At 33.9% G+C, this 20,027-nt stretch overlaps 1 protein-coding gene across 9 annotated transcripts in view; it reads left to right on the top strand.

The window, feature by feature from the left end:
• NOX4 (NADPH oxidase 4) overlaps nucleotides 1–20,027 on the top strand; it is a 168,500-nt gene that overhangs the window by 119,634 nt on the left and 28,839 nt on the right. For all 9 annotated transcript variants that reach the window (XM_063671315.1, XM_054439383.2, XM_054439384.2 and 6 more), the window contains one exon: nucleotides 4,607–4,667. In XM_063671315.1, the coding sequence (XP_063527385.1) occupies nucleotides 4,607–4,667 (61 nt within the window). The remainder of the gene's footprint in view (nucleotides 1–4,606; nucleotides 4,668–20,027) is intronic.

Raw genomic sequence — 20,027 nt, 5'->3', positions numbered from 1 at the left:
TTGCTGTGATCAGACATTTTCTTTGGGAAGCCTGTCGGAAAGAAATGAAAGGTGATTGAATGCTGGCAAGAGAAATAAGTGGTTTCAGAGAGATTTGAGTCTCTGAGAAGGATGTAGGTTCTATTTCCAGATATATGGGAATTAGAAGGAGAAGATAGTTTTGGAAGTATTAATAGGATAATAGTAATAGATCATAAATTTAGAGTGAATTTCAGGTATAAATGTCTAACAGGCAGTAGAAAATATGAAACTAAGAACTTGGGAAGAAAGGGTTAAAATAAAGACTTAACAAAAATGATTAAAGAACATCATATGTGATCACTTTCTCAGGTTTAGCATATTTAGTTATTGAAAAGTTGCTATTTTGGAATCATTTTTAATTTTTATTAAAAGGTGCTTCTTTACAAACAAAAAATGCAGCTTGTAATTTTTTATATTGAATAAATTCATATTTATTCAAAAATAATGTGCAGTTACATCATTTTTACATTTAATTCCCAAACATGTGACAAGTTACAGATATCTTTTTATATTTTGTGGGACTGTTATAAAATTATTAGTCATTTGTGCACATTAAAAACCCAATGCCATATTGAAGAAATAATTGGAAGGTAAAGGTTATATTTTCTCCAGGATATTAAAATACATATTTCTCCAGATCTGTTGTTACAGTCAAATTGTCACTTTTTATTTTTCTTATCCTTAGACTTAGGTGAATGTGTATTCTAGAATTTATATTAAGGTCGACATGATCGAAACTTTATTTTTATGTCAAAGAAACTAGATAGATTCAGCAACATTTTAATGTTTACAGTTAAATTAAAATTTCAAAATACTTAAAATGATTATCATAGCAAAGGCTTGTGATAAATTTTAAAGCATAGATGTATACGAAATGATTATAAGAGTTCTTGTTTTCTCTGTCTTCAATTATACTTCCCAAGTTAGTATTCCTAAAATTTTATTATATAATCTCTTCAATGAGAAAAAAAGCACAAATATCTGTCTTTCTATTTTTTATGTGTGTATTTATTTATTTATTTTGAGACAGAATCTCACTCTGTCGCCCAGGCTGGACTGCAGTGGTGTGATCTCAGCTCACTGCAACCTCTGCCGCCTGAGTTCAAGTGATTCTCCTGCCTCAGCCTCCCAAGTAGCTGGGATTACAGGCACCTGCCACCATACGCAGCTAATTTTTGTATTTTTTTTTTTTTTTTTGAGATGGAGTCTCACTCTGTCACCCAGGCTGGAGTGCCGTGGCGTGATCTCAGCTCACTGCGACCACCACCTCCTGAGTTCACACCATTCTCCTGCCTCAGCCTCCCGAGTATCTGGGACCACAGGCGCCTGCCACCACACCTGGCTAATTTTTTGTATTTTTGGTAGAGACAGGGTTTCACCATCTTGGTCAGGCTGGTCTTGAACTCGTGACATTGTGATCTACCTGCCCCAGCCTTCCAAAGTGCTGGGATTACAGACGTGAGCCATGGTGCCCAGCCATGTTTTTATTTTAATATTAATATGTGCTTAACTACACATATTATACCGTAACTTGTTTAACTGAAAAATTGCCATAAGCATATCTTTTTATTCATGTTTTAGGAGGAACGATAGAGCTATAGATATCAATATTGGTATTATTTCTTCCCTTTGAGATGTTTTCTAAAACAAAAAGACAATGAGAAAACAATGAATCACCACAATGTGATCTAGACAATATTAGTGAATCTGGATATTTTTTATGCAAAGATACTAAAATGTGATTGATTCTAAGATCTTCATTCACGTTTTCAAACCACATATACTGAATTCATTCTTTATGTTATTCTGTGAAGCCTCCTTGCAAATATGAGGTTACATGCTTAAAGACTGTTAAAGTCTGTCTGAGTTTGGAGAGGTATCAGTGACTTATAAATACCTCATTTCCAAGAGGCTGAGAGAAACAATATTTTGTTTTATCCATTCAAAACCAGACTAGCATTCGAAGATATATTGATACCTTGGACTGGTACTTAGAAGAGAGAAGTTTACAGTCTCCTATGAGACCCAATGAGATATTAAACATTGTGTGTAATTACCTTTTACAGTATCTGCTTTGAAATAATTGAATAGAGATATGAATATTTGGCAAAATATGTATTTTATTTTAGAATGCATTATGAGATTAACTCAAGCCACATGTACCCTCAGGAACACAAGGACAAACATTCTTTGCCTTCCATTCTGATATCTTCTTGGCTATAGGTCATCTTTTCATAACCTGAGATCTGGTTCACAGTGAAAGACATCCAGTGACAGGTGGACAATCAGATTGGTAGCTCAGATCTCTGTTGAGTATCTTGCGTTCTGAGAGCTATAACTCTTACTATAGAGAGACTCTGGTCAGCCTTCAGTAGTGTATAGTTAAATCGTGGGTGGTTTTTGCAGGTAATATTTTATTTGGAGATTTACTGATGACAAAACTGTTTGCTTTCAGAGTTATTAAAAATCACAGTGTGGGCTGGGTGTGGTAGCTCATGCCTGTAATCTCAGCAGTTTGGGAGGGTGAGGTGGATGGATCCTATGAGGCCAAGAGTTTGAGACCAGCCTGGGCTACAGTGTGAAACCCAAACTCTACTAAAAACACAAGAAAAATAGCTGGGCATGGTGGCACACGCCTGTAATCCCAGCTGCTTGGGAAGCTGAAGCAGGAGAATCGCTTGAACCCGGGAGGCAGAGGTTTCAGTGAGCCAAGATTGCGCTACTGCACTCCAGCATGGGTGACAGAGTGAGACTCAACTCTCAACAACAAAAACAACAACAACAACAAAAGTTACAATGTAAATAAAACAAGTACAGAATCACATTTATAAATGAAATAATTTTAATAATACAAATGTTTAAACAATGTTATTTAAAAATATTTCAATTTTAATATTTTATACTACTGTTAGCAGTAATAATCCTATAAGAAACACTGATTGTAAAGTAGTAGCTTGGACATTCCATGGTACATTAATTCCAAACCTTGGACATAGATTATGTGCTTTTAGTTTGTTCATAATTTATCATGAATCAATGACAAATACCTGCCTTTATACTTAGTGTTTTCACTGATTTTTCCTTTTTGCCTAATGAGTTGTTAACATGAGATATAGTACCTTTATCTTCATTTATTTCTCTCCTTATAGCATCCCTACAAGACCTACATTGACTAGTCAACACAGTGAGCTCTGAAGTCTTGGACTTGCTTTATGTAACCCAATCGCTAATCACAGGGCCCTTCCACTGTTGTTTTCTTTCACCTGTGCCATAACTTCAGCCCCTATTTCCTTTTAATTCATATTGTGGCATACCAATTCTACTAATGATCAACACATGCCTTTTTTCCTCCTATTTCATTTGATTTCTTATGCAATTCTCACCCATTTTATGTATCTTTGCTTTAATAGAGACAGTGACCTGCAATAATTAAGAATTAAGAGACCTGGATCCAAATTTTGTCTTGTCTTTTTATTGGGCAAGTCAATATTTTAAGACATAATTACTCAATTTTCTTATCTATAAAAGACAACTCTGTAAAGTTATTATAGATTTTGAAAATAAATCACTTAACACTTCCCGTGACACATGGTACTTAATAAAAGCTGGGTAGTCACAGGCAGATGGTCCCTTACCCATAGCCCTTAGTTTAGATGCATTTTTAGAATTCAGAATTTATGGACTTTAAAAGGTATGCATATTTCATATCATACTTAATATATCCAACAGGATGTTAGTCAGCATCTCAAACAAGTTGATAATGCTGTAGGACAATGCTTATGTGTGAATTTTTACACAGAAATATTAGCCTCCCATTAATTTAAGTCAGGTATTGTTACCAAATGAGTTACGAAAAAACCATTATTCAAATTTTGGAATTGAGGATAAGTGAGTAGGAATCCAGAAAACAAGAAAAAATTTTTCATTTTTCTTATTGTAAACTAAATTTTATTCTTTCATTTTGACTACCTGGATGTTTTCTAGGTTTCCTAAATATGGGACCATAAGCACTTTTTTTACCTACACTTCCACAACTCATCCCTTTCCCCAGGTACCCTCACCACTCCAGATTTCTTCTGAGAATCAAGGGAGGGAATTAAATAGAGTTATTTCTGTAGGAGCATAATTGTTGGGCATGGAAAATTAATGTCACATTAAGAATTTTTTTCTCCCTGGAATTTGTTAGGGTAAGTATATAATATCTAGGGAGAAAATGACACAAAAAAGCATTAGTTTTTGTTTCTTCCTTTGTGATTAAAAACTGGCTTTTCTTATATATATTTTAACTTAGAAGATGTTTTAGCAAGATTTGTAGTTAAATGAAATACACTAGCAATTTTAACGTGTGTAATTTATTGTTTTATATACGTATTTTTGGGTTTTAGAGAAATGTAGATTGTCTTATTGACCTGTTGACATTGTTTTTTTTTTCTTCCACTAGTAAGGATCTATATAGATTTTAGTCTGTTCCTTCCTGTTATCTATTGATTTGGGGGACTTGCTATCAGGATAAAATTTGTAATTGAATTATAGTTTCATATTATGTAATTATTGATCACAATTGATTCTAGTATTTTTTTTTTAGTGTCCAACTGAAACCAAAGCAACATTTGGGGTTCATCTTAAAATAGTAGGAGACTGGACAGGTATGTAGAACATACAGTTTTAAGATACATTCTTTGAAAATAGTGGAATGTAATAATTTGAATGTTGTTTTAATAGAACTACCAACATGTATAGAGATGTGTATGTGTTTCAAGCTGTTCTGTTTTTTTTTTTTTTTTTGCTTGTACAGTTTTGACATCTATGTTTTCCCTTTTAAGATGCATTTTTGCAATCAGAATACCTTTGATATCAGTAATTATTAATAATATATTGTTCAGTGTGCTTGCAAATCATAGGTTTCTACCTACTTGTCAGGTATGCTGGCAATAGTGGCAATGCTGAAATGTGTTTCTTAGAAAACATGAGTCAAAATAATCAACACCTGATATTGAGATTACACAAATCTTCCAGTTCTTTCATGACGTTTTTTGTGGTGTTCCAGTATATATAGCAACTTCATAGTATCTTTGGAATAGATACTTTTAACAGCAGGCCTGTTGGTGATACTTTACTTGTCTTCAGTAAATACTTTTTATTACCTGAGAGATGCATTGTAGTAAGAGCTTTGAGTAAATAAAAGAAACATTATTCACTCTTATATTAATATTTCCTTGACCCACCAGAATAACTGACAAGTGAGTACTCAGTAAATGTTGGCTTGTTAGTTGGTTGGTTATGTTGTTGTTGCAGGAAAGAATGCAGATATAAACATGAATGCGAAAGTAAATTTAAATATTCTTATACTTAGGTGCTAAACAAGGAGTTGGTAAGTAAAATCTGTAGGGAACCAGAAAAATGTAGATTAAATGTGGTCTAGGGCTGTAAGAGAAGCTTCACAGAAAAGATAGAATTTAAACTGAAGCTTAGAAGTCAGGCAAATGAAGAAAGATGTAGGTAATTTGAGTGAAAGTCACAGTGTTGTCAAAAATCAGGAAAGGCAATGATTAACTCTCTTTGGAAAGGATGAATTCAAGGCAATTATTAACTCTCTTTGGAAAGGATGAATCCAATCAGTCTTTAATCAATTAAACAAAAGCAAAGTCAATCAGACAAAATGAAACAAAGACAAAGTCAATCAAACAAAAGCAAAGATTTTGTTCTGGGTAGTAGTATAGAAAAGCCATTTAGGGCCAGCTTGGTGACAATTATGAATGCCTCAGCAAAATATTAGAGTAACCAAGGGACTTCAGGGAATTTTTGAAGCATTTGAAGCACTATGATGAAAATGTATTAATTAAGTTGCTAGTTGGACAGATTAAAATGAAGGGAAGACTTGAAGGTACTTAAAAGGCAGAGGGGAAGGAGGCAGTGGAGGGGTGGGGATGGAAATTGGAAGTAATGGATTTGTGAACACAAGTTAAGAAGGTAGCATTAGAAGGAAGAACCTAATTTCTGTAAAAACCAGGGAACGATAAGATGTTAGATAATAAGAAAGATGTGTTTTGAAATGAGGAGAAACAATAGTTTATATAAGGAGGTTATTTCATATAGTTAAAAAAATAATAGTGGTATGTATAAAATGTAATGTCTTTAGAAAGGGTAGCCAGCTTTGAATTGGAGACTTAAAAAAAAGGAAGGAAATCTGCAACATAGGATTTAATGGGCAAACATCTAAGTGAATTAAAAAGATCTATGAACAGTAATAACTCATTCAGAGTCACGAAAAACCAGGCTTACATGGATAATTTTCAGATGGTAGCATTGAAAAGAGATCATGGTCGTCCTCTGATAGATATACACTGGCGGAGTATGAACATATGAATAATCACAATATGCCCAATATAGGTTGATATTATCACAGTGTTTTTTTTTCTACTGTTTTGGAAATAAAGAATAAGGAAAGTTCTTTTCTGGTGAGACTCCCAATATAGTAGGAATTAAATTCAGTCATGAATGGTAAATTGATAGAATTCTATATCTGAAAGAAAACATACAATGAAAACAAAATTTAATTCATAAGATTAAGCAGAAACTCCTGATGCTGATGGTTTATTATTAGCTATTGTTACTGAGTTTTTTCACAAAGTTATTTTCTATTACCAGTAGCTCATTAAAATAAATGATGTCTTACTATTTTAATCATCTCTATTAGGAACACTTAATAGTGTTAATTTTATTCTCCCTTTTTAATGTACTATGCCACTGAGAGAAATAAGATCATTCTATTCAGAGTTCAGTTCCAGTCAGATGGTTTTCAATTAATAGACCTTCTTTGTTGTTGACTTGAAATATTTGTTGACTTGGAAAAAAATATAAGCAGTCATGCAGAGAACACCTAATGTCATTATCTGACACTTCAGTTCAAAGAGATTTAGCTGCCTTACAACGAGATTACAACTATTGAAGGAAAAGTAGGAGCATTACCTTCGAAATCAAGAATCATTGGTTTTTATTCTAAAAGAATTGATTAAAACTCGGTATTAAGAGCAGTAGGTATAGGAAATACCAAAGAGATATCTAAGAGGTTGAATATCAAAGGTTTATTTTTTTTAAAACTGACTTAGAGATATTTAATATGACTTTTTATTTGCTGAAATATGTTCTGCATTGGCAGCATACAGGGACTAAAGAGCAGGTTTAAAATAGCCATAAATGATCTCTCCAAGACTAATCAACTATACCTAGCTATAGAGTGCTGGAGGAGCAAGGGAAGCAGCTATGCAGCACAAGACAAAGAAGCACCAAGTCTCATATTTGTTGTCTAGATTTTCATTTTTGCCAGACCTCTAATTACATCTCCTAAATACGTGGAAGACCTGTTAAAGTTTAGAAGACCCTTAAAACATTTTAGAAATCATTCAGTGTTTTTTCTTGAAATGATGGTAGTACAGTAGATACAGTGGATTACCCAAGTAGATTTCTCTTTTAATTGAATGAATACCTTATTGCTCTTTTAGAAGCAGCCATTCTTTCCAGTTTCAAACATATGGTCAGAGATTATTGACTTGATTATCATTTTAAGTGTACAAAAATGTTTTATTAATTTCTTCATTACATATGATTAGTATTGATTAATGTCTGAGATAATGCCATACCCTTGCCTATTTTGGTGGTCTAAATAGCCACTTATTCCACAGGTGTTTGTGTTGTGCTACAACAGAATTAAATACATAACATCCACATGTAATTAATGTAAACTTTCTGCCATTGATCCCTTCAGCAGTTAATGAATTAGCAATAATTGTGAGTAAATTTTCAATAAAGGACTTGTAGCATGTATCACATGATGTTTCTATGAATCTTGGGTATAAATTCACATGTTGTCTACTGGAAAAGCTTTCTATAGTGAGAAGATATGTTTATCTTTTAGGAGTAAAAGTGAGAAGATAGGGCCATATATTATTGTGGATTTGCCTCAGTCACATAATATATTGACTTCTCACAGTGCAAGTAATCTTAAATATAGATTTAGTTAAGGACTGGGCCACAAAAGAGTTGATAACTCTCTTATTTGTTTCTATATCACTGTAGGAGCCAGTTGTGTTAGAGGCTTTATTCAGATTTTTCATGAAAAGATTAAAACAGAACATGTGTTACATGTTTAAAGTATTTTTTTTCATTTTTGGAAACTCCTTGTAAGTCAGATTATAACCACACTAAATTATATTAATGTTATTACTTTATTATGACGACATATTTTAGGCCAATTACATCAACCACCTTACACTAGATATCACTGTGAATGGCTTTTGGTTGCTGCAGGAAGCCAATAAATAAATAAATAAACAAATAAATAAATCATATTTGGATATATGGAATCTCACAGATTTTACATAATTCATGTTCATACAATGTCAACTTTAAGCTTATAATAAATATTCATTATCAACTGCTGTATACCCAAAGGAGAGCCTGGAAGTACTCTTTTTGTTGTTACTGTTGCCATTACTAGTGAATTACAATGATCAGTCATTTGTGGAAGATAATATTTAAACTATTAACTTTGGCTAATAATCAAATGTATGTTAAACAGCTACTATGTTCCAGACTGTTTATTAGTCACTGGAGATTCACAGCATTGAACAAAAGTGACAAAGTCTCCGCTCTTATAGAGATTGTGTTTTGGTCCATGGGGAGTTTATTATTTTTTTGGAGATGTTTTGGTGTGACTCTGTCTCCTGCCATGTAGCCATGGTTTATAGATTGTAGTAGCCTCACCTATACCCTATGTCCTACCAGCCCCTATGGATGGTAGTAATTTTCTTCCACTCTGTATTTTTTCACCACCGTCTATTTGGCTTCTCACTTCTTCCCTCACATGAGTCATTAGTTCCCTCTAATGAACTTCTTCCACTTAACTTATGCAGTCGTGTTTCTCCCTGGATCTGCACTGTTACACAAAGTTAGAAAAGCTCTCTGAACAGAGCCCCGAATAAAGAGGAGAAATATATAGGGGAACTGCATTTGCAGCATACAGGGACTAAAGAACAGGTTTAAAATAGCTCCATAAATGAGATATTTTAAAAATATATATCTTAAAAAAGTTTAAGAGATAATAAAAGTAAGAGCGTATTTTATATCTATAAAAATATATCTTTAAAAAGTTTAAGAGACAATAAAAGTAAGAGAGGATGTGGAGCTGGTAAGTATAGACCAGTCTGGCAGTATGCTTGGGTTAGCTCCTAGGGCTTGAGAGAATGTGCTTCTCTTCCCACCTCCATAGTCAGTGAAGTCATGTCTGATAGCTTCCCATCACTCACAGTGATAGTAGTTATTCCACAGAAATTGACCAACATCATTCCCATGGTGTGAATGTGTCCCCTATAATTCATATGTTGAAATTTTATCACCAATATGATAATATTAAGAGGTGGGACTTTTAGGAGATGATTAAATCATGAGAATAAAGCCCTCATGGATTAGATTAGTGCCTTATGAAAGGGCTTGAGGGAGTTGTTTCACTCTCTTCTGCTCTTCTACCATGTGTGTTCCTCCCCCTTTGCTCTTTTGCTCTTCTGTTATGTAAGGACACAGCAGTAACGCACCATCTTAGAAGCAGAGAGCAGACTCTACCAGGCATCAAAGCTGCTGGTGCCTTGATCTTGTACTTCCCAGCCTTTAGAACTGTGATAAATAAATTTTGGTTGTTTATAAATTAACTAATTTGTGGTATTTTGTTATAGCAGCTCTCTAACAAAGACAACCATAAAGTAGGTCTTATGTATTTATCTATCGTTAGACCTGGCTATTAAACATTTGCCAGAATACCACTGGACAAATTCTAAGAAGTTTGTATGTAAAGTGAAATAAAGAAATTAGTCAGCAGCTGAAAGGAGGAAATAAGGACAAGGAAGATATAAGTTAAAGATATATGATTATTTTTTAATAATTATAAGAATATACTAATTATGTTATAATATATTTATACACTTATTTGAATGATGAGAATGAGGTGGAGAGAGGAAGTTTTATATTGCTGGAGAGATTTAGGATATAGTTCCAGGAGCAAATGGAAGATGTACAAGTTTCTGGGAAGAAAACTTGGGAGGCTTTCTGGGTCAAACTGAGTGTTAGAGATATATAGAACTTGCCTAGAGTGGGGGATTATTCCAGGGAGAAAAAATAGCTTGAATGGCTCAGAAGGGTGAACTAGCTTGGAATGTCAGGAAAATGTCATGCTATTGGGAGGCCTGGCTGGGGTGGCATCCAAATATCGGGCCAAGGAAGAGCTTGTAGATCTTGCTATGAAATTTGGTCTTTTCCCAAAAGATGCTGGTGAAATATTGAGGAGTTTTAAACAGGAACTGAAATCAAATTTGCCCTTTATATGGGTCACCCTGCCAGTGTTATATCAAATAGGAAGAAGACTAGGCTGGAGGCAAATACATCACATTAAAGATTTTTTAGTGTCAAGCAAATGGAAGACTTAATCTTTTGAGTTTTGAGAAAGGAGTGATCTATGGTTGCTGCAAAAAGCCAATAAATAAATAAATAAATAGGACTGAGCAATATCAGTTAGCCTCATAAAAATCATGTCATTAGGAAGATGCAAAGGAAAGGTCTGGCGATGGTACATATTGCTGTGAATTACTGAGTGCATTGGAGACCAGTAAGTGGAGAGAGTTAGTGTACAAAAAGAGGCACAGAGCAAATGGGCCTATTTCTAAATTCTTCCTGTTTCTACATTTCCCCCGAACTATGAGAATGATTGATTTTATACTGATCTGGCTTGTGATTAGCCGCAGAAGATGAATGGCAAATACAGATCCAACTACCTGTGTGTATATCTAGATGGATCTGTGTCAGGATGTGAATTAACCTATTCTATCTTAAAGTATATATGCTTTGTATAATGAAACCCTGTAGTTCTAGCCTCATGTGAATCTATGTGGAAATCATTTAGGATAATGATGAAACTTAACATGGCTTGTTTACTATCACAATATAATAAATCATTCAATGAATGTGAACTGGGCATAAATTCTACAGCCTCAGAAATCAAGGAAATTTTTTATCAGGAAAATGAGAGGCACATTATATGTGTACTACAATTTAAGTGTCCATCCGTTCTCAGGAAAGAGGATAAATTGTTTTTCCCTTGGTTTCTCATTTTATGAACATTAAATATATACTGTCATGTTTTTTAGTAGGTGACATCTCACTTAAAATACTACAGATATATAAAAATTGCTTAGTAAATGAAGAATTCACCAGTCATTAAGTTTTATTTATTCCAGCCATTTTACAAACCCAAACATAGGAGTAAATACCAAATTTTTGTTTTCTATCCAATTTTCACAATGTTCCTTTTTTTTTTTTTTTTTTTTTTTTCTTTTCAGTTTTTGGATACAGGTCTTGCTGTGTCTCCCAGGCTAGAGTGCAGTGATATGGTCATGGCTCACTGCAGCCTTGACCTTCCAGGATCTATGGAAGGATCTATGGATCCTCACATGTCAGCCTCCTGAGTAACTGGGACCACAGGCTCAGACCACCATGCCTGGCTAATTTTTATGTTTTTTGTAGAGTCAGGGTTTTGCCATGTTGCTCAGGCTAATCAAACTCCTCGGCTCAAGCGATCAGCCCACCTCGGCCTCCCAAAGTGCTGTGACTACAGGAGTGATCTACTGTGCCTGGCCAAAATGTTACTTTTTAGTTTTGAAAATAAACAAATCATACAATTACTAGACCTGGAGGTAGAGTTATTATGGTGAAGTGGTTTGTTTTTATGGATTGTTATATTTTTATTAGAATTACTTTGTTCCTAAAAGTTGCTTAGAGTCTCTGTTATCCAGTATTTTCTACTTGATTTTACTATGTAACATGGAAGAAAATAAGAATTATGAGAGATTTTCTTGGTACCATAATTTATTAATCAGTGTCAAAAACACCACATAATGTACTGAATGGCTAAGAAGGCATATGTCAGTTTGCCAAATGAGCCTAGTGTTAATGGACTAAGTAATTTCAAAGGAAGCAAAAGGACAAGGGTTTTGTGCCATTATCGTTATTATCAGGAACATTTTTAAGTACTCATTTTCTTGATACACTTGCTAATCATTTTATGTATTTGCTTGTTGTTTTTCCCTGATCCATAGTCTTGGTCTTCGGCCAAGACATCTTCTATTTAAGAACAGAGAAGACTCACTACATGGCTGTTTTCTATTGGCTTTAAAGGCCCATATATTGCATGGCATTGATTTTATTTGCTTGGGTCTTTAGATGTGAACTTCATAAAATATGAAAGAAAATCTCCTGGTTTTTTTTTTTTTTTTTTTTTTTTTTTTTTGGAGGTGGGGAGGGGTCTTGGTCTTGGATAAAATGGCCTGTTTTTTCTTGAATATACATCTAAGATGTATTCAGTTTGTGCAGAAACCAGGAACTGAATTAGTATAGAGCTGAGTCTTGATCAGTTTGAGGCGTTTCTTTTGATGAAAGCCAACATTGTTTAAAAAAATTCATTTGATGTGACAAATAAAAATATAACATTTTTCTTAAAAGGTGGATTGTAGAAAGCTTAATAGCAATAATGTGTTTACCCAAAAATGTCTCTGTTATTTGCCTTCACTTTCTTTGAAACTGTTTTTTTTCCCACCCTCTTTCATTTTTTGTTATAGTTTAGTCTCTGTGGCAATAAAAGAGAATTTATATTTTATAAGAAATCCAGTTCTAGGCATTGATTCATTGATGTATTTAGGGGCCAAGAAGTCTGTCTGTAGTTCTTTCAAAAACTGCTTTTGATTTTTTTAAAATTGTGTGTTTAACAAATAAGAAGCAAAATAATGAGTATCACAGAAATAGACTTTTATCACTCTGCTCCCCTTGGAAATAAAAGGATCCATTAAATAATCTTCCTTTGTGTAATACTGCATTGTCTACCTTCAGACCTTACAGTATTTAAAAGTACCAGGTGTTGAGGCATGCAGATGGCATATGACCCTGCTAAGCTTTCTCTTATCCTGTAATCCTTAGGCAAGAAGAAAGTAAAATGAGGGAGGGGAGAAAAGGGAGTACTGTATATTCTCAGGAGAGAATAAGGCAGTATGATGGCAGTGGAAAGAACCCTGGACTGTGAGTGTTTTTGTTTTGCTTTTGTCTTTTCTTTAAGTATCTTTGCCTCTTTCTAGCCATGTGACCTGGAGACAATCAGCCAGCTGGTTGGTTTTTAGTTTCCTTGTCTACAACATACTAAATTGAGGGAGTTGTTTCCTAATTTCTCAGTTCATTATTGCTGTAAAATGGTATAATCATTTTGAAAGAAATAAATTCTAAGATACGGATAATTCAATTCCACATAACGTGTGAATGATAGTAGATAGATTTTGGTATAGTTGAGAAAATATTACAGGAATACTGTGGAGAATACATGTCAAGTAGAGGATTTTTATGTTGCTTATTTTGTTTTCCTATTAGTGTTCTTATTTTATTCATTCATTAGCTCTGGTTGTACATACATCTCATCTTCTGAAAATTACATGTATGAGTTTAGGGATTTTTTCCCCTTATGTAAGACAGTATAAAATTCTATTTTTTATATTGCTTTGTCATGGCCTTAATATTTGCAAAAAAGATAGTTTTATATAACCAGAGCATGCAACTGATAGGGTTTTTTTCTTCTGGAATTGTAAATCATTTTATTTTCTTCTAGAATTATAAATCATTTTCATTTGAATCCTAGAATCTTATGACACAAGATTTGCCTACATATGTAATATATGTAGGCAAATATATATGTGTGTGTATATATGTATGTGTGTATGTAAACATATATATACACACATACAGAGAGAGAGAAAGAGAGAGAGAGAGAGACAGGATCTCACTCTGTCACCTAGGCTGGTGTGCAGTAGCATAATCATAGCTCACTGCAGCCCCAAAATCCTGGGCTTGAGCAATCCTCTTGCCTCAGCTTCCCAAGTAGCGAGGACTACAGGTGTACACCACCACATATAGCTAATTTTTAAAACTTTGTTGAAGAGCCAGGGTCTTGCTGTGTTGCTCAGGCTGGTCTCAAATCCCTGGCCTCAAGCTTTCAAATACTGGGAATGTAGCCATGAGCCATCACACCTGGCCTGCCTATATCTTTAATAAGTTGCAACTTGATGTCCTGGTTTATGTAAAGTAGTACTAATTTGGGCACCTCTCATGTTTATTTGAAACCAATAGTTTAAATAGCAACTGTTGTTACTATTATAAATATTGTTACTATTGAGTTACCATACATTACTCTGTATTACCATGTATTATTATTGAGTTACCATGGTAGTAAAGGACATTCGCTTGATTTAAACAAACTTTTCAGTAGGGAGAGTTGTGCTCCATATCTTTCTAGTTGGTATGGATGTACTCTAAGTTTGCCCTTTAATTCTTCTTTTTAGAAGGAATTTGTTTTTCTAAGATTAATATGCATATTTCTAAGGAAAATAAACACCAAATTTTGACAAACCATTAATTTCTTTAAATCCCTAGCAATAATGTGCTTCTTTACCTTTTTAAATAATTTTGTAATTACATTCTAAATTCTTTTCAAGTAGCTATAATGACATTGAAGTTCTTTTGTTGTCCTGGCATTTTTTGTGTGTGCTTAATAAACAGAGCTGCCTTGGTGATAATAATTTGTTTTATTCACAGTATGTGACAAATAATAAGTACTCAATAAAAGTTTGTTAGATGAGTGAAAAAGTGAATAAAATATGATTTAGCTGATGAAGTTCTGATTATCCAAAATATTGATTTTATTTTCAATTCTAAATTTTCTATCATTTTAGATTATTGATATATATGTAACAGAGCAAAAATATTCACCTTATCTAGTACCATGGCTCAAAAGGACTTCCTTTGTTGGTTTGTTTTATTTTTTATAAAACTTCTCCGCTTCTTTTGCTTTTTATTACCAGCATATCCAGGCTAAGTTGACTGTTGTGTTCCAACCTCTCAGAGCATACCTTTAGCACTTATTTACCTGTAGTGTTTGTATCTTTTGATAAAGAATTTAGAATGTAATTATAAAATTATTTGAAAAGGGAAAGAAGCACATTATTTAGACCTCTTCTCTACTAGACCTTTAGACCATGAAGAACCTCACTTGGTGCCTGACTTAGAGTGCATGCTCAGAAATGTTACTAAGAAATTACTTATCTTAGATGTTCACATTTTGTGTCTATATATTTAAATAGTAATTCCTACATGTTGTGAGAAAACTCATTTGTACCTTCTATTTCAAGCAGCATGTGTGTGTGTTTGTGTATATTGTGTGTCTGCATTGGTGTGGTGTTTTCCTTGGAAGGTGGAGGAGGGGATAATACTCCAAGATCTATAATATGAGGAGTATGAATGACAACTATTCTTAAAGATATGTTCATGTGTGGTAGTGTACACATCCATGCCCTACATCTACTCTTTAAATATATGTATACACACACACACACACACACACACGTATAGATAGATGATTGATAGATTACTTTTAGATAAGTACTAAAAACTAAAATTCAAACAAATCTAAAAATTAAAAATTCAAACAAGATGTAGATGAAATAAAAAGCTATTATATATGATCAGAAGCCAACAGGCAATAGTTAATTGATAGAGTCAAGGTGGGCATGATCAAGATACTGGACAGCATGACTGGAAGAGTTATCAAAATGAATTGACAATGACTGCCTGCACATGCCACAGAGGTTATTTATGTAACATCTGGAAGGTTCTGGAAAAACAGAAATGATTTATTGCTGATCTTTATTCTACTTAAACACATGCATATGCATCACACCCCATAGTAGCCGAAAAGTTGGTAGAAGTTCTCAGTACAAAGTGGAGATCTATGAAGCACCTCTGTTTCAGGTTGGATTAGCTAGAAGCTGTGTGTGTGTGTGTGTGTGTGTGTGTGTGTGTGTGTGTGTGTGTAATGTAAAATGCTTATTAGGGATCAATACCCATGACAGGAAAGAGAATAAAGAGGGTTTAGGTGAAGGAAGAATTTGAAACAAGGCAGGTTCAACAAAGCCCAGCCAAATTGGTGGGAAGATCTGGAGCAAATATTGCCCATCAGAGTTGCCTGTGTAGCGCTGAAATATCCTTGCCTTGTTCAGTCACTGGATGTGAGCTGCTCTGTGAGAGGTATTTGCTTTGTATCTGAGGCCGACCCATCTGGAACTGACAGATGGAGATTGCCTGCCAACTGCGCTCTCCACAGCTGGGCAACAAGTTCTTCACTGAAGAGGCACTTGGGGGATACTTCTCTGTATCAACTGCATGACCCCTAGCTTATTTTCTTATTAATATTTAATTAAAAGTAAAATCTCCTGTGAATATGAAATGGAGCAGGATGCTAGGACAGCAGGCATAAACCAGAATAGTCTTAGTCAAAGACATGGGGCCCCACTCCCTTTCAGTGACTTTAATAAGATTTCTTTTCATTCCTTAGCAAATATTATTTTTTGTTTTGTTTTGTTTCAATAGTTTTTGGGGTACAGGTAGTTTTTGGTTACATGTATAAATTCTTTAGTGGTGATTTTTGAGATTTTAGTGAACCCATCACCCAAGAAATGTACACTGTACCCAATATGTAGTTTTTTATCCCTCACCCGACTTCCAACATTCCCCCTCTGGAGTTCTCAAGGTTCATTATATCTTTCTTATGTCTTTGAGTCCTCAAAGGTTAGCTTAGCTCTCACTTATAAGTGAGAACACAGGATATTTAGTTTTCCATTCCTGAGTTACTTCACCTACAATAATGGCCTCCAGCTCCAACCAAGTTGCTGCAAAAGACATTATTTTGTTCCTTTTTATGGCTGAGTGGTATTCCATGTTGTATATATACCACATTTTCTTTATCTACTTGTTAGTTGATGGGCACTTAGGTTGGTTCCATATCTTTATTGTTGTGAATTGTGCTGCTGTAAACATGCATGTGCATGTGTCTTTTTCATGTAGTGACTTCTTTTCCTTTGGGTAGATACCTAGTAGTGAGATTGTTGAACTCAATGGTTGTTTTACTTTTAGTTCTTTAAGGAATCTCCATGTATTGTCCATAGTCATTATGCTAATTTACATTCCCAGCAGCAGTGTAAAAGTATTCCCTTTTTACCACATCCACACCAACATCTATTGTTTTTAGGCTTTTTAATTATGGCCATTCTTGCAGTAGTAAGGTACATCTCATTGTGATTTTAATTTGCATTTCCCTGATGATTAGTGATGTTGACCATTTTTTCATGTTTGTTAGCTGTTGTATGTCTTCTTTTGAGAAATGTCTACTCATGTCCTTTCTCCACTTTTTGATAGGATTATTTGTTTTTTTCTTGCTGATTTGTTTTAATTCCTTGTAGATTCTAGAAACTAGTCCTTTGTCAGATGCAAAGTTTGAGAATATAAGCAAATATTTTTTAAGCAACTCAAAGTTAAAAGGTGGCTTAAAGATCACTGAACTCATCTGACTCAGTTGTGAGTTCAGAAAAGGAATTAAGAATAGAGGCAGACATAGGTCAAAAACTCAGGCTCTCTGACAACCAGTTGAGTGTTGTTTATTTTATTTTTTCTTTTTCCAAGATAATTTCTTTTCTGCTTTATTTAGGTATAATTGACAAGTAAAATTATGTATTTTCAGGGAGTACATATCTCTGGTATACATATGCATTGTGAAGTGATTACCACACTCAAGCTAATTAACGTATTTATCACCTCAAATAGTTACCTTTGTTGAGTGTGGTAAGAATACTTAAGATCTACTTGGCAACAGTGTCTTTTCTCTTATGACCTGTCGCTGCTAAATACTGCAGACTGTATGAGTGAAGAAAGATTTGTCCTTTGGTATCTCCTTTCTCATATATACTCTCTGATAATATTTCCTGCATTAAGAAGTAATCCTCAGCCTACATTGCCAAAAAATGTGAAATAATATCAATATTATGATGCATTCATCTTATTGACCCTTTTTGGGGTACGGGGTACTGTCTGATTCCTTGCAATATAACTTCTAATACTATTAATAGGTTACAATATACTAGGTGTTTTTTAAAACTAATGTAAAGACTTTAATAGAGTCTTAATCTTTAATGTCCATTAAGGATTTCGTTTTGATGCCATTTAAAAAAAATTAAAACTGGCAAATTAGTATAATGTGAGCATTAAGAGAAAGATAAAAAAAATTTAACCTATTAATAAAAATGCAAAGAACTTCTGTTCAAGTACGTTTTGTTTAGGGAAATATGTCTCCCTTAGAAATACTTTATATGACTTTTTTTTATTACCCTGAAAAATCTAATACTCAAAACAGTTAAAATATTCATTTTTATGGAGGAGGTTATAGAGAGGCAGTTAGGGAAGGGGAATTACCTGAAGGAAAACAACGATTTGGAATTGGCAAAACCTGTCTGGGTCTCTCTAGCAAACAATAGCTCTTTGTTAGGTTGCTGTTAAAAAAACTAATTATGTGACAGTGATCACACCTCTAGATGCAAAGGATCTTTAGGTTATACAAGAATAGCATTAATCATTGTTACTTTTGTTTTTTATATATTTTTTTCTTTCTTTTCTTTCTTTTTTTTTTTTTTTTGTAGTGGTAAGAGGTTTCATTTTCTTCTCATCCCAGGAATAGGTTTGCATACTGCTAAGTTGCAGTGAGCTGAGATCATGCCACTGCACTCCATCCAGGGTGAAAGAGCAAGACTCCATCTCAAAAAAAAAAAAAAAAAATGCCTACTGCTTTTAATTGTTATGTAAATCCTTATTGCATTTGGTATTTTCTGCATATTGGGGTGGATTAGAGATTGGTCATTTTCTGCAAAGGAGAAAATGAAACATCTTGGTCACAAAAAGATGTAGAAAAAGTTTCAATTAGAATTGAAAAGAGTATTTTAATTTTCTCATGTTTGTTTTCAAATAATTAAGTATATTGTGTCACAGTTGATTAACCAGAGAATGCAAATTAATGTAATTGTGCGCAGTATGTCATCCAGGTCTAAGAGCCTCATAATCTTTTTGTTGATAGAATGGGAGAAAGAAAGAGTGGGTGAAAGTCTACAAAAGTTTGTGTTAATTAAGATATATCTCCTACTGGTAGAAAATCATGTTCAGACATTATCACATCGTTAGTCAGCTCATCACAGTATCACTTTACAGAAAATCCTGTTTTTTGTTTTTTTTTTTTCCAGTGGCTTTAATGAATTGCTTCTAAGAAGTCCTGTGAAAGGACTGAGCTGTAGTACTTGGATAACTGTGCCATTTTCTTAAGAAACAGTTTGAGCCTGCTGAGAAAGTAGATCATCTGGTTTGACATTTTGCTGCAAAAGAAGTAGCATTAATGTATCTTTTTTTTTTTTTTACTTAACAAGTAAAACATCAAATTATTTTGGCCTTTTCCTCATAATCAACTAGACAATAGGATGCTAATTAAATAACTGATAGGCAAAAATCTGTGAGACTAAAGAACTAAATAATTATAAATAATTTTTCCATTTACTTGAACTTTTCTAAGGATAATTGTTATCATTTATCTATTTTTATAAAGAAATAAATGAATAATCGGTATGCCTTTATAAGATAAAATTAATTGTTCACATTTAAGAATTTATTAATATATTGATAAAAATAAATTTTTTTTAAAAGACATGCTTTAAAGTTCTGTGTTTATTTTCTGTTTATGTATATATGAACCCTTTCTTTTCTTTTCTTTTTTTTTTTTTTTTTTTGAGATTAAGTTACGCTCTTCTTGCCCAGGCTGGAGTGTAATGGCAGGATCTCGGCTCACTGCAACCTCGGCCTCCTGGGTTCAAGTGATTCTCCTGCCTCAGCCCCCTGAGTAGCTGGGATTACAGGCACCCACCACTACGCCCGACTAATTGTTTGTATTTTCAGTAGAGACAGGGTTTCACCATGTTGGTCAGGCTGGTCTCAAACTCCTGAACTCAGGTGATCCACACGCCTCAGCCTCCCAAAGTGCTGGGATTATGGGTGTGAGCCAC

This window comes from Pongo pygmaeus, chromosome 9, assembly GCF_028885625.2.
Source record: "Pongo pygmaeus isolate AG05252 chromosome 9, NHGRI_mPonPyg2-v2.0_pri, whole genome shotgun sequence".
In the NCBI taxonomy this organism is placed as follows: Eukaryota; Metazoa; Chordata; class Mammalia; order Primates; family Hominidae; genus Pongo; species Pongo pygmaeus.
This window is presented reverse-complemented; position numbering and strand designations above follow the sequence as displayed.